The sequence below is a fragment of the Grammomys surdaster genome, unplaced genomic scaffold (genome assembly GCF_004785775.1).
Source record: "Grammomys surdaster isolate TR1022 unplaced genomic scaffold, NIH_TR_1.0 63, whole genome shotgun sequence".
NCBI classification, from domain to species: Eukaryota; Metazoa; Chordata; class Mammalia; order Rodentia; family Muridae; genus Grammomys; species Grammomys surdaster.
This window is the reverse complement of record NW_021604565.1, coordinates 30,503,648-30,516,837: the sequence shown is the minus strand read 5'-3', so window position 1 is coordinate 30,516,837 and position 13,190 is coordinate 30,503,648. Positions and strand designations below refer to the sequence as shown.

The window sequence follows — 13,190 nt, the reverse complement described above, 5'->3', positions numbered from 1 at the left end:
AAAAAAAAAAAAAAAAAAAAAAAAAAAAAAAAAAAAACATCTTTACTGGTACTTTGTACTGATACTGTACTTTGGCTAAGTTCAAAATATGGAACAGCTAGGTAAAGCAAGATGTAACTTTCGTTTTGTTTTTTGAAACTTGGTTCCAATAGGTCACTCATATGCTAAATGACTAATATCCTTTTGGCTTCAGTCTCCCAAATGGTGGTATTGCACGCGTGTGCAACCAAGCCCCATGAAATACAAGTTAATAACTAATTACCCAGAGCAGTATGGACAGTTACACTGATTTTTTCTCTCACAAGCACCTTACAAAGTAGCATGCTGTATCACACCTACCGTCACAGGGGTTGCTTATACTCTGATTTCACAGGTAAATGTGAGTGTAACAGTCTCATTTTAATTTGATTTCCATGGCCAGTAAATTCGTCACTTTTGCATATACATGCACAAATATATATTTGCATGCGTGTATTGCATATATTTGCATAACATATGTATTTGCATATGTGTATATATTTGCCTGTGTTATGAATTTGCATATATATATATATATTAACCAAAACATCCAACAGAATAACTTATTAGCAATAATAAAGGAATTATTGCTTTCTGCTAAGTTTCAGAGGTGTCAGTCACCATGACAGGGAAAAGATGGCAAATCAAATCAAAGCACTTTAATCAAGGCTACGAAGACCTAGTACAGGCAGTTCTAGGAAGGCCCAGGGGAAGATGGTACACCTAAGCACACCACAGGTACCCACTTCCTTTAACCAAGCAGGAAGTTCCACACACACCCCTCAGCAATCTATTCAAATTTTAAATATATTAAACCACTGGTTAGCTCAGAGTCCCCATGATCTAATGGCCTTATTGCTTTCTGAGCATGTCTCAATACAGTTAAGGTTAACATCTACCAATTAAAATTAACTATAATAGGGCCAAGAGGGGTAGATCAGTGTTTTAGAGGGTTGGTTGATCTAGTGGAGGACTTGAGTTCACACGCATGGTTGGCTCACAAACATCTGTAAGTGATTCCCGCTCCAAAGCTTTGGATACCCTCTTCTGACCTCTTTGTGCACATTTATACACACAGGCAAAACACTCATACCCATAAAACAAAATAAATGAGCCCAAAAAATGTTTAAAGCTTGACTGTCATCATTTTGGTGCAATACTTGGTAGGTTGTGGCTATCTTTTTTTTTTTTTAATAAAATCTGTCATATCTGCTTTTTTCTGAATTGTGAAAAATCTTTACATACTATTTATTTCAACTCATATTACTTGCACCGTTTTTCTAGTTTATTTTTTAATCTTTCTGTTTTATTTACTGTTCATAGGTCTAAATAGTTTGTTCAATTAACTAATACGACTAAATGGTTTTCATCAGAGTGTCCAGTGTCATGGGGAAAATGGCCTCTATCTCAACCCAAATTTTATTTCTCATTATCTTAGCTCTTTAATGTCAGATGAGAATGGACTCTTTTCCATACTGTGGAGACTAATGGGCTATTTGTAACACAGAAATACATTGCTTTGTAATGACACAACAGTCTAGACTAATAGGAGCTACTTTAACATCTTTTTTCAATCTTATTTCTTGTGTTAAATACGCTTGTAACTAATGCTTCTTCTTCTTCTTCTTCTTCTTCTTCTTCTTCTTCTTCTTCCTCTTCCTCTTCCTCTTCCTCTTCCTCTTCCTCCTCCTCCTCCTCCTCCTCCTCCTCCTCCTCCTCTTCTTCGTCCTCTTCTTTTTCCATATTTCATGAACTGTTTTTTGTTTTGTTTTACCAGCAAAACTTCACAATTTCACCTTAAGTATATTGCTGGTAGTTAGATTGAGGTATAGTTTGGTTCCATGTTTTTGTTGTTCTCTTGATTGTTTTCATTTTTTTAGTCCTTAGACAGGAGTGATGGTACGTGGCTATAGGCCTGGCACTTGGGAAGTGGAAGTAGAAAGATTATGAGGCGAGCTTATGTGAGATCCTGCCTCAACACCTAACAAGCCTAGGGTATGGGGGCAGGGAAGACCATCATGAAGAGGTGAGAAGGACATGGGAGTGAGCATACAAATACAAACAAAACACATGATATTTATGAATGAACAGTATAATGAAGCCCATAATTCCAAAAGTTAATTTAAAATGGAGACTACCTTAAAATGTATTTGTGGTGATGACCTCACAGTCCACATGACTCTACTAAAACTTGACAAATTGTGCACTTAAAATAAGAAGATGACATAACATGACATGTGAATTATACCTTAACAAAGTTTAAAAACAAAAAGATTAGTGTCAAATACCCTTCACCATATCTTTCTTCTTGATCTTTCATTCTAATGAATTCTTTTGATGGGAGTTATGTGTCACTGCAATATAGACATAGAAGAAACAATTACTTTTTAAAACTTTCACCTGACTATGGTGACCCTAGCTATTGGACCAGGCCATTTTGAAGTATAAATGACAGATGCTGCCACATCCTTGAAAAAATTTCCGCTAACTTATATTTAGTGACTCTCCATTTGATCTTTTAGTCATTTATATCTTTGGACAAAGACAGCAGTAGGAGAAGACTCCATCCCTTCAGCTCCTAGGAGACTAGCTAAATGAAAGTCACCTGCTATATGCCAAGTTTACTGCTGAATGTCTTAAGCTTTAAACTGCCTGGGAGTTCTCTTCTGTAGATGGATATCTGCAAAGGCCAAAATCATGGCAAATCAATTAAAGTTACCAAATTGTGATTTTTAAATGAAGATGACTCCATACTAGAATTTGTCATAATTTTTCTGTAGAGCACAGCTGGTATTTTCTAAGAATTTTTTATATTATTTATACATATGTGTATGTGTTTGTGTGAGCATATGCCACATGTGTGCAGTTGCCCTTGAAGACGAGACGAGGGTGTTAGATTCCCTGGAGCTTAATTTACAGGTGGTTGGGAGAAGCCCTGTGTGGGTGCAGGGATCTGAACTCTACAAGCACACTTATCTTCTGAGCCAAATCTCTAGCCCACCTTAGTTGTCCTTCATCTTCAAATGAAGAGCAGGAGTTTGGGTTTCTCTGTAAAGTGTTAGCTATCCTAGAACTTACTCTGTAAACAAATTTTCTATGGCTTCAAACTCATAGAAATCCACCTACCTCTGCTTCCTGGGTGCTTGGGTTAAAGGCACACACCATCACTACTTCGCTTTACTTCGTTTTTTAAGGACTCGCTATGAAACCCAGGCTGACCTTGATCCTCTTTCCTCAATGTCCCAAATGCCAGGGATACAGGTGTGAGTCACCATACCGAGTTTATATAAATTTCTCTAGTACTTCTACTCTGAGGTCTTTGATAGGGGAATATCTGGAGAATATCCCTGCCATAGCAGGAAATTAGTAAGAGTCACCTGTTTTAATTTCCCAGTTTACAAAGCTTTGAAAGAGTCTCGGACACATGAGTGCTTAATACAGCACATCTTGCTTATTGAGCCTCAGATATTTTTAAGTTGCTCTCAAGATACTTTTCCCTGGCCTGAATGTTCCTCTTTTGACAGATGCTAGCTCAATCTTTGTAGCAGATCTCATCTAACAAAGTACATAAAAACTAGGCTTTAGGCTAGAGGCCGGATAAAAGATAATTTTTCATCAACTCTGGAAAAACTTCAGTAAGTGAGAGATAAGGTCCCTACGAGTCCTCTCCAAGTCTATAAAAGCTATTGATAGATAGGAGGTCAATGCAGCCATCGGGTAGTGACTATTGACACTAAAGCCTCATGATCTGCTTAGAGGAGCTTCTTGATGTTAGACTCTTGGGACATAGCCTTGTTAGTGGCAGCCACAAATGACCTGAAGGCTCAGCTGAGTTTTGCTGGAAGTGGAATATCAGGGTCACTTGGATCTGAGTCCAGACTATCCTAGGAATTTTCTGCTCATTTTGAGCCATAGATCTCATCTTGCTTTTCTGGCTTCTTCCAGACCCTCCAGGGTCATTCTCCTTTGTGATCTATTCTGGTACCTTTTCACCAGGGGACTGGAAATAAAGGAGGAGACTTTCTGTCTGCAACGTTGTCTCCTGAGAGCTACCACTACACTTGCAGGGGAGAGAAAGGCTGTGAGACTAATAGTGGGGTCCTTACCCCCAATTGAAAATGCCACTGAGGGAGGCAACTGCTTCTTGCACGCTGCCCAGAATGAATGAATACTTTCATGATCACACAAAGGGGACATTTAGTTACACCCGAAGAGCCCTCTGCTCTCCTGAAGCAGCGTTACATGCTGTCAAAGTAGCTTCTCCTAGGATTACTCAACACACATTAGGAGATGGTCTCAGCTCGCATCTCCACTTGGGAGCTAGCCCTTTGGTACTAGCTGCTTTATCCAAATTCTCATAACAGTGACTTAGCATCCAAGATTTTGAAGACTGAACCAGATCCCCATGAGGCAAGATTAGGACAATGATTCATCTCAAGGATCTCAAGATTCTATCCATCTATGTAAGCCTCCTGCACAGAGAGTTCTGGTGCCAGAATTTAGTCCTGGACTGGATTTGTGCTGCCCATTGGTTCATTGGCTCACCACAGAACCTCTTTCAACAGCTGCCAATCAGACATCCCCCGTCCAAAATCTCCTCTGGGGAGATTCTTTCCAGGCTCACTCACCTTTCTTACATTAACTTAGTATCATTTGTACACTAAGTCCAATATGTGTCACTAAATTTGCAAGCTGCGTCAATAACCAAGACTGACTTACAGTTTTCTTGAGTAATCTTGGTGTCACGATTATTCTGGCTTCATACGAAAAGCTAGAAAGTGTCCTAATATTCTCTTTGTCCTGTCCAGTGACCCTGCTTTCCTTCTTGATGCTGATTCATGAACAACTTTTTCCATTTTCTTTTTTTCTCTTGTTTTAGATCTACTTCAATTTCCCCCTTCTTGGCTCAGGTTTAGATGTCTCCAGACATTTTTTTTCTTCATATATGGATTTTCATGTTTGCTAGTGTGCTGCAGCACTATCTCAGCTCCAACTGTTTCTTTTCCCCTTATAATCACAAAATCAGTATGTTTTGACAAAAAAAAATGGATAAAAAGAACTTGTCTAATTTGAAATTTTTGGGAGCAAGTTTCTACTAAATTATCAAGTTCATTGCTTTGTTTTCAGCTTATTTCTGCATCTATCATTCATCATTTTCTGTTTTTACTTTGGTTTAATAGCAAGACTTTTTTTTGTTCTTCTTTCACTATTTTGTTTAATCCTTCATTAATCTGACATTGTTCTTCCTTTGTCGCTGAACATGTATGGACAGCATCACAGAAGCTTTCATTTCCTTTTTAACCCAATAGCTACTTCAGGGAATCTAGCATAACATAAATCTCCCTTGGTGTGGTAGTACAATCCTTCAATACCAGCACTGGGCAAGCAGGAGCTGGAGACATGGGTGTGTTCAAGGCTCACCTCTGCTACAAAGCAGACTTGAGGCTAGTCTGGGTTATACGAGTCTTTGTCTTCAAAGTTAATAATAAACAATAATTCTATAAACTATCAAAGTAATATAACTGACCCACCCTTCAACCTCAGTATTCTAGCCTTGTGTCAGAATTATACAGTGTGTCTAAAAGAAAACAACTATTCTCCTTGTGTAATTCATTCATAAGGAAATCAGAGAAGAGGCAGAATGTTTCTCCTTGTGTAATTCTTTCATACAGAAATTAGAGAAGAGGCAGAATGTTGAGTGGTATTATCTATATAGCATTTCAGCTTGAACTAATTTACTTCAAGTTAGAAAACTATTCTGAAGAGATTGAGCAGTCCTTATGTGCAAGGACTTGAAAAGATTCCAGCAGGCAGCCTCAGCCTCCACAGATTAATATAGTCATCAATCAACTAATGATCTATGCATCTGCCCATCACATGCACAGAAAAGTAGCCACTAAATCTCTTTCTCAAATGAAGTGACTATTCTTAAGAATTCCTTCCCCAAACATGGTAACCCTAGGTTTCAAGTGAACAAGGTAGGAAACTGACCACATCTGTCTTATGATCTCTCTTTTTTTTTTTCACTTTATATCCTTATTGCTGTCCCCCCTCACACAGTTCCTTCCCCATCCTCTATTCTCTTCTCCTCCGATACCTGGTTATGTGCATGAAATCATGTGAGTCTATTCTAACTCTAAGAGCCTTTTGTCTTTTTATCAAAGCATTGCAGTTCCTGTGTCCATGACAGTAATTGGCACATGGCATTAGAAGTGAACACATTCAAATCATTTAGATAGTTCAGTACCTACACTCCTCTTAGCAGTTTGGGAGTAAACGGCTTTATTTATCGGAGGGAACTAAAGTTTGCACGCAGAGCCTATCTTTAAATTCCTTTTGTTGTTTACTTTAAGTTAGGATGAGCAATAGCATATTGGGAGAAGTAGAATCTTAATTTTCCCAAGCTTTCCTGCCAAGTCACCAAACTTTTGGACAGAGAAGTAGAGACAAGAAAAGTCTCAATTTCTATTTAAGCGCCATGAGATATTTTAAAATTTACCAAAAAATGTCAAAGGCTCATTTGTTGAAACTTTGCCCAAGAGTCTGAACAAACAAATAAAACTCTGCTTTCATTTTTTTTTCCTTCTTCTTAAAAATACCATGTCAGAAATGGCTCCTTAATTCTGAAATCGGAAGGTGCAAATCAAACTCGGGAGAGTTAAGAATGCATAGCATGAGTATGATCAAAATATTATCCTAACCTTACAAACAGCCTTCAAGCATTCCTATCAGTGATCATTCGGCCAGCTTCTAGTTTTTGTATTTGTTTTAGCAATTCTCATTTGTGTAGTTAGGTTTAATAAAGAGCAAAGACCCAAGTGAAGCCATTATCCAGTGCTTACAGGCATGCAAAGAATTCTCAGCTTAGCATACAGTCAGCTTTATCAAAATTCCTTCAAATATTTATTCAATAGTTACATCGCCTGCCAAGACTTACACATATACACAACTAAATCTTGAAGAGTATTCCCACCAATCATGGGTTTGATTTACAAAATAAACCCTACAAACCTAAACAGAATTGTTCTTAGCCACCTGCTACTCACAGATGCTGCTGACCCAAGATCTGAGAGAGAGAGTTATTTATGGCTCTGGAATTATCTTTCTAACACTTACAGAGAGCCCTGCTATATAACCAAGATGGCGTCCTTGGTGCTAAAGAAGGTACAAAGCCTCACACCATGTGTTCCACTTATGGAACTCACAATTCCATTAACAAGCTAACTGCAAAGCTACAGGAAATATGAAGCAGGATGGAATGGTAGCTCAAGATGGCCACATGACAGTCATTCTATGTGTCTTTGCCAATGATATCAGTAAGATAATGTCTATCCCTGGGAAGGTTATAATAGGGTGGAATTTTATTCATCTGTAAAGAAAAATGAAATCATGACATTTGTGGGAAAATGGATGGAACAAAAAAATACTCTGTTAAGCAAGGCTTCTTAGATGCAGAAAGACAAATAAATACACCCAAAAACTAGGTTTTAATTTTCATATGTATGTGTGGAGGGTGTAATATGGGTAAAACTCACAAATCCAGAGAAGGAGCCATGAAATAGGAAAAGATGTCTTAAGAAGGGTATATAAGAGGGGGAAGGGTGATAGAATCTGTGTGACATAAAGGCAGAAGGAGTGAGCTGGGGAAGAAGGGGGCCAGCAGGAGTATAGGGGCGTCAGATGGGGAGCTACAAAAGAAGTATGAAAATGCCATGCAGAAAGACATTAATTACCTTGGAGAGGAAGTTCAACGGTTAAGGGCACTGACGGCTCTTCCAGAAGTTCTGAGTTCATTTCCCAAGCAACCACGCAGTGACTCACAACCGTCTGTAATGGGATCTGATTCCCCTTTCTGATGTGCATGAATATACAGAGCATTCATATACATCAAAAAGATGAATGAATAATTTTTTTTAAGAATTAGAAACATTACCTAGTATGCTGATTTTTTTAAACTAATTTTAAAAGAAAGATGATTGACATAAAATAGCACTTTAAAAGTTCTAACTTTAGCCCCTGGGCAATAGATTAATGGAAAGGAAAAGGAAACAGTGATAAGCAGTGATTTTGCAGCCTAAACAGGGCTGAAGAAGGAAGAAGAACAAAGAACCTTCTATCTCCCTCATAGATGTAAGACTGACTTGGCAGAAAGGTTTAAGCTGAAGATCCAGATAATTATGAAGGCAGCCATTACTTGCCTGTTCAAACTACTTTAGACAGAACACATTCCTATCCATTTTTATCATTCTCCAGATAGAACTCCAGGAAGGTTGAAAATTATCAGCTTTCTGACCATGTGAGCTAGCTCACCCAAGAGCTATTCCCAGGCTTCTTAAGCAAAAAGGCTTTGCAGTTGCCATGGACAAGTTTGGACAAAGAAGGGTTGAAGGAATGGAGAGATCTGAGCATGTTTCAGGCAACAAAAACTAAGACTAAGAAGTATGTGACAAACGTCTTCATACATTTAAAGAGCCTTCGTGCAGAAGATAAAACTGGATTCTTTGCTGCACCCTCTAAAAAGAGAAGGTTTGGACTGATGCAAATCCAAAGTCTGACACTGAGAAGAGTTGACTTTCCTCTGTTAGAAAACTGGGGTCACTGCCAGGCAGTGGTGGCACACGCCTTTGATCCCAGCACTTGGGAGGCAGAGGCAGGCGGATTTCCGAGTTCGAGGCCAGCCTGGTCTACAGAGTGAATTCCAGGACAGCCAGGGCTATACAGAGAAGCCCTGTCTCAAAAAATCCAAATAAATAAATAAATAAATAAAAGGGAAAATACATGAATACTTTTAAAAAAAGAAAGAAAACTGGGGTCACAATCTGGGTGATGAAATGATATTTCAGATGTCCTCCTTGACTCTTCAATGTTGTTTGTTCTTAAGGTGTTGTTAGTTTGTTTGTCAGAGTTCCTTTGTTGATAATTTCTTTGTTGCCATTTGGTTGGGTTTTGTTGTTGTTGTTTGTTTGTTTAAGACAGGGACTCCAAGCTGAGGAGATGGCTTGCTGGGAAATTGATTGGCGAGTGTAAGGACCAGACTCCCAGCATTCACATGAGGGCTAAGAGAGTAAGACATCAGCCTTTATGCCTGTCTTGGGAGAAGGAGAGATAGTAGATCTCCAGAGTAAGCTGAGTAGGTTGAGCAGCCAAAGCAGCAATATCAGTTTTCAAGTGAGAGTCCCTACTTCAATATATAAGGTAAAGAACGATAGAGGAAAATGTCTAAAGTCAGTCTTTGTTTTGTTATTTTGTTTTTTTGTTTTTTTGTTTTTTTCGAGACAGGGTTTCTCTGTGTAGCCCTGGCTGTCCTGGAACTCACTCTGTAGACCAGGCTAGCCTCGAACTCTTGAACTCAGAGATCCGCCTGCCTCTGCCTCCCAAGTGCTGGGATTAAAGACATGCGCCACCACTGCCCGGCTAAAGTCAGTCTTAGACCTATATGTTTGCTCATGCACACACACACACACACACACACAGGCACACACATGCACACACACTTATACACATGAACTCACACACACATACACACACACACAAGCATACAAGCATGGAAACATGCATGAACAGGCATGCTATACACACATACACATTAAAAAAAATCCTCACACTCCCACAGGCCAATCTGGTCTTGTTATCCTGCAGTAAATCTCTCTGATTTAGGTTGAGTTACCAATTAAAGCTGACCATCACAATGCTGGTCACAAAATGCCCAAGGACTGCCCTTCCTCCTTTATGAAGGAAGCTTTACCAAGAGCAACAGATCTCATCTGGGTCTAAAAAGGGGTTTATGGGTGGCATCATCAACTAGGCTCCCAAGGAACAGCAACTCCCAGCTAGCTTGGTGGCCTTAGAAATGCTTTTACCTTTCTAGATTTTGATACTGGAAGACTTGGATGACCTTTTAACCCATAACTTAACAAATTCAATATGTATAATCAGCTATAAATACTGATTGATCAGAGATACTGAGTGATCAGAGATGATGCATGTCCAGTTCAAAAGTAATTATGTTAAATGACTTACAGTTGGCTTCAGGTAAACAGCACTTGACATTAGCAGTCACCTGTCAGATGTGAGCCTCAGGACTAGATGGTCCTGAGGAGAGCACACTGCTTTCTTCCAATAGCATAGGGCTGTCCAGAAGTGCCACTTTTTGCTAATTCCTCCTATGAAGTTAGCAATGGTCCTGTGAGCTATTCCTTTATACAAAAGCCTCAGACATGCAGCTATGATATGAGTTAGAGAAATAGCTAAGTAGGTTAAGAGCTTGCCACACATAAGATTCTCTGTGCACCAGCCCCCAGAGCCCACATAAGAAACACATGGTAGTATGTGTTTTCATTCTCCATGCTGGGTAGGCAGAGACTGGAGGATTCCTGGAGCCCACTGGCAAGCCAAGTGATGAGCTCCAAGCCAGTAAGAGACCTTATCTCAAACAAAAGTAAATGTAGATGGCTCCTGAGAAGAGATACACAGGGCTGGCCCCTGATCTCCATGGTTATTCACTTCTGAGCATATATTCACTCATACAAATGTAGACACACACACACACACACACACACACACACACACACACACAGCTGCTTCAACACTCTTAAACTAGATGTGTAAGTTTTGAGACAAAAGCCAGGGCCATCCCAGAAGCACAGCTAAGTAGTGACAGCTACTTGATACAAGAATGTTCCTTTTTCTGGCTTTTGTCTCCCCTCTGCTCCTGCTTCTAAGGACTGACAGAACTCCTGCACCAAGGAAGTCGAGCTTATCTTAATCAAATGTCTGTCCTCAGTAAGAGCTAACTTCATTTCTCACCTTAGACATCTTCATTCAGAAAGGCTTCTCTGGTCCTCCCCCGCTGAGAGGCAGATGGCTCTCCCCTGGTGCCTAAGATGCTAACCTTTACTTCCCACTCCATGTGCCTATCATTGAACTGCAGCTGTCAATTGCATTTATGCTTTCAGAAGTGCATTACGCAATACTGCGTTTTGAATATTTAGCACAGTGACAGTACATAGCAAGATGCTGAGCTGGAGAGAAAGACAGACAATCAAATTCACTGTTTTTAAGTCTCAATTCAGTGTGTGCCCTTCTCCACAAAAGCAAAGATGAAAAGTCTTCTAGGAGCACATCTTTAATAAAGGGCTCCTGACCACCCACACAGACAAAGGCTCGCCTCCCTCTACAACAATGCTCACAAGCGCTCAAGTAGATTCTAGAGAGAAAGAGTCTGGTACCACTCCCTTTAGGGAAATCTGCCAACGTAATTTCAGCGGCCACTAACAGAAAAGTGCAACATGACAACTGGTTTAGAACCAGGCTCGGTGGCTCATGCCTGTAATCCCAGCACATGGGAGGCCGAGACAAGAGGGTGGCTGTGAGTTCAAGGCTAATGATAGTTACATAGGCAGCAGCAGCTGGTCACACAGTGCAGTCCTGTCTTGAAAGGAAGCAGGAGAGGGGATGCAAGACTGCACAGTGGGTAAAAGTGTGTGTCGTGCAAGCATGAAGACCTGAGTTCAAACCCACAGTGAAAGGATAGAAGTACCTCCAAAAACTTGACCTCTGACCCCCGTGTGGGTACATGGCATATGTTCACCCACACACTCATGCATATACATCACATACAGAAAAGACGGGAGAGAAAGAGAGAAAATGTCGTGGGGATGCTACAGATTTAAATTTTTCAACCTTGGGGGAATCTGGGTCTCTAAGCTCTGCACTCTCTAAGTAACCGCACTCTTGGCTCTCATGACGCCCCACAGATGTTCCTTTCCAGTCGCAATACTAGAGCCAGAAAACAAAAAAAAAAAAGAAGAAGAGAAAAGAAAGAAAGAAAGAAAGAAAGAAAGAAAGAAAGAAAGAAGGAAAGAAGGAAGGAAGGAAGGAAGGAAGGAAGGAAGGAAAGAAAGAAAGAAAGAAAGAAAGAAAGAAAGAAAGAAAGAAAGAAAGAAGGAAAGAAACTATAAAAGATTTTAAGGGGAAAAAAGAAGACAAGAAGACAAAAAAGCAGGAGAGGAAAAAAGAGGCCACTTTTGTCAACCAGATTCTGAAGTCAGCTTGGTCTTCAGAAGTGCCTAGATTCCCCTGCCTCCTACCCTCTCTGTGCTTCAGCTACCAAAGCACATGGCCTCAGCTTACACCATCCCCACCCGTTGCACATACATACCCTGCTGCCCCACCCCAGCAGAGAAACTGGTGGATAAAGTGTCCAAAAGGATATGGGTTGAGACCCACCAGCCTTTTCTTAATAATCTCCCTGTCACTTGCTAGATTTGTGACCCCAGCGGAGGTACCATGTTTCCCTAGAGTTCAGTAGCTTTATAAGGGAAATTGTATTTATGTCCCAAAGTAATGGGAAGATTTGTCTGTCTGTGTGTGTGTGTGTGTGTGTGTGTGTGTGTGTGTGTGTGTGTGTGTTTACAGAGAAAGGAATAAATACTCAAAATGTGTCAATATTTCTGCTATAGTTTGGATTATAAATGTCACCCAAAGGACAAATATATTTAAAGGCCCCACCCTCTGGGACATGGTAGAAAATCTAAGGGGGCCTACAGAAAGGCTTTCCTGGGGATCCCCCTTCCCCCTCCTCTCATTTCTTTCCCTTGTACACAATGGAAATGATTTTGCTCCCCTGCATGCTTCAAGGTGATGTACTGCCCTGCCACGGGCGCAGAGCGTCAGAGCCAAACTCTTCCTTCTGGACAAGACCTCCTCAACTGTGAGTCAAGAACACCTTTTCTCATTATAATTGTTTCAAGTATGTTGTTCTCGTGACAGAAAGCTGAGTAATACAGCTTCTAACACACACACACACACACACACAAGAGAGAGGGGAGAGAGAGGGAGAGGGGGAGGGGAAAGGGAGGGAGGGAGGGGGAGTAAGAGCAAGAAAGAAACAAGCAGACACAGAGAGAGAGGAGGAACAAGAGCAAAAAAAGAGAGACAGACATACAGACAGAGAGAAAGAGAGAGGGAGGAAGAGAGGGAAGAAGGGAGAGAGAGAGAAAGGGAAGGAAGGAGAGGGAGGGGAAGAGGGAGCAAGAGCAAGAAAGAGAGAGGTAGACAGAGAGAGGGGGGAAGGGAACAAGAGCGAGCAAGAGAGAGAGAGAAAGAGAGAGAGACAGAGACAGAGACAGAGAGAGAGCATTATCCCCATGAGAACAGGAAGCAGCCTACAC

General features: G+C 40.6%; 1 protein-coding gene across 1 annotated transcript in view; it reads right to left on the bottom strand.

Moving 5' to 3' along the window:
- Nucleotides 1–7,812, bottom strand: part of Col14a1 (collagen type XIV alpha 1 chain) — a 197,262-nt gene extending 189,450 nt beyond the window's left edge. The window contains exon 1 of the mRNA XM_028767286.1: nt 7,752–7,812. Coding sequence (XP_028623119.1) covers nt 7,752–7,812 — 61 coding nt within the window. The remainder of the gene's footprint in view (nt 1–7,751) is intronic.
- Between the last annotated feature and the right edge of the window lie 5,378 nt (nt 7,813–13,190).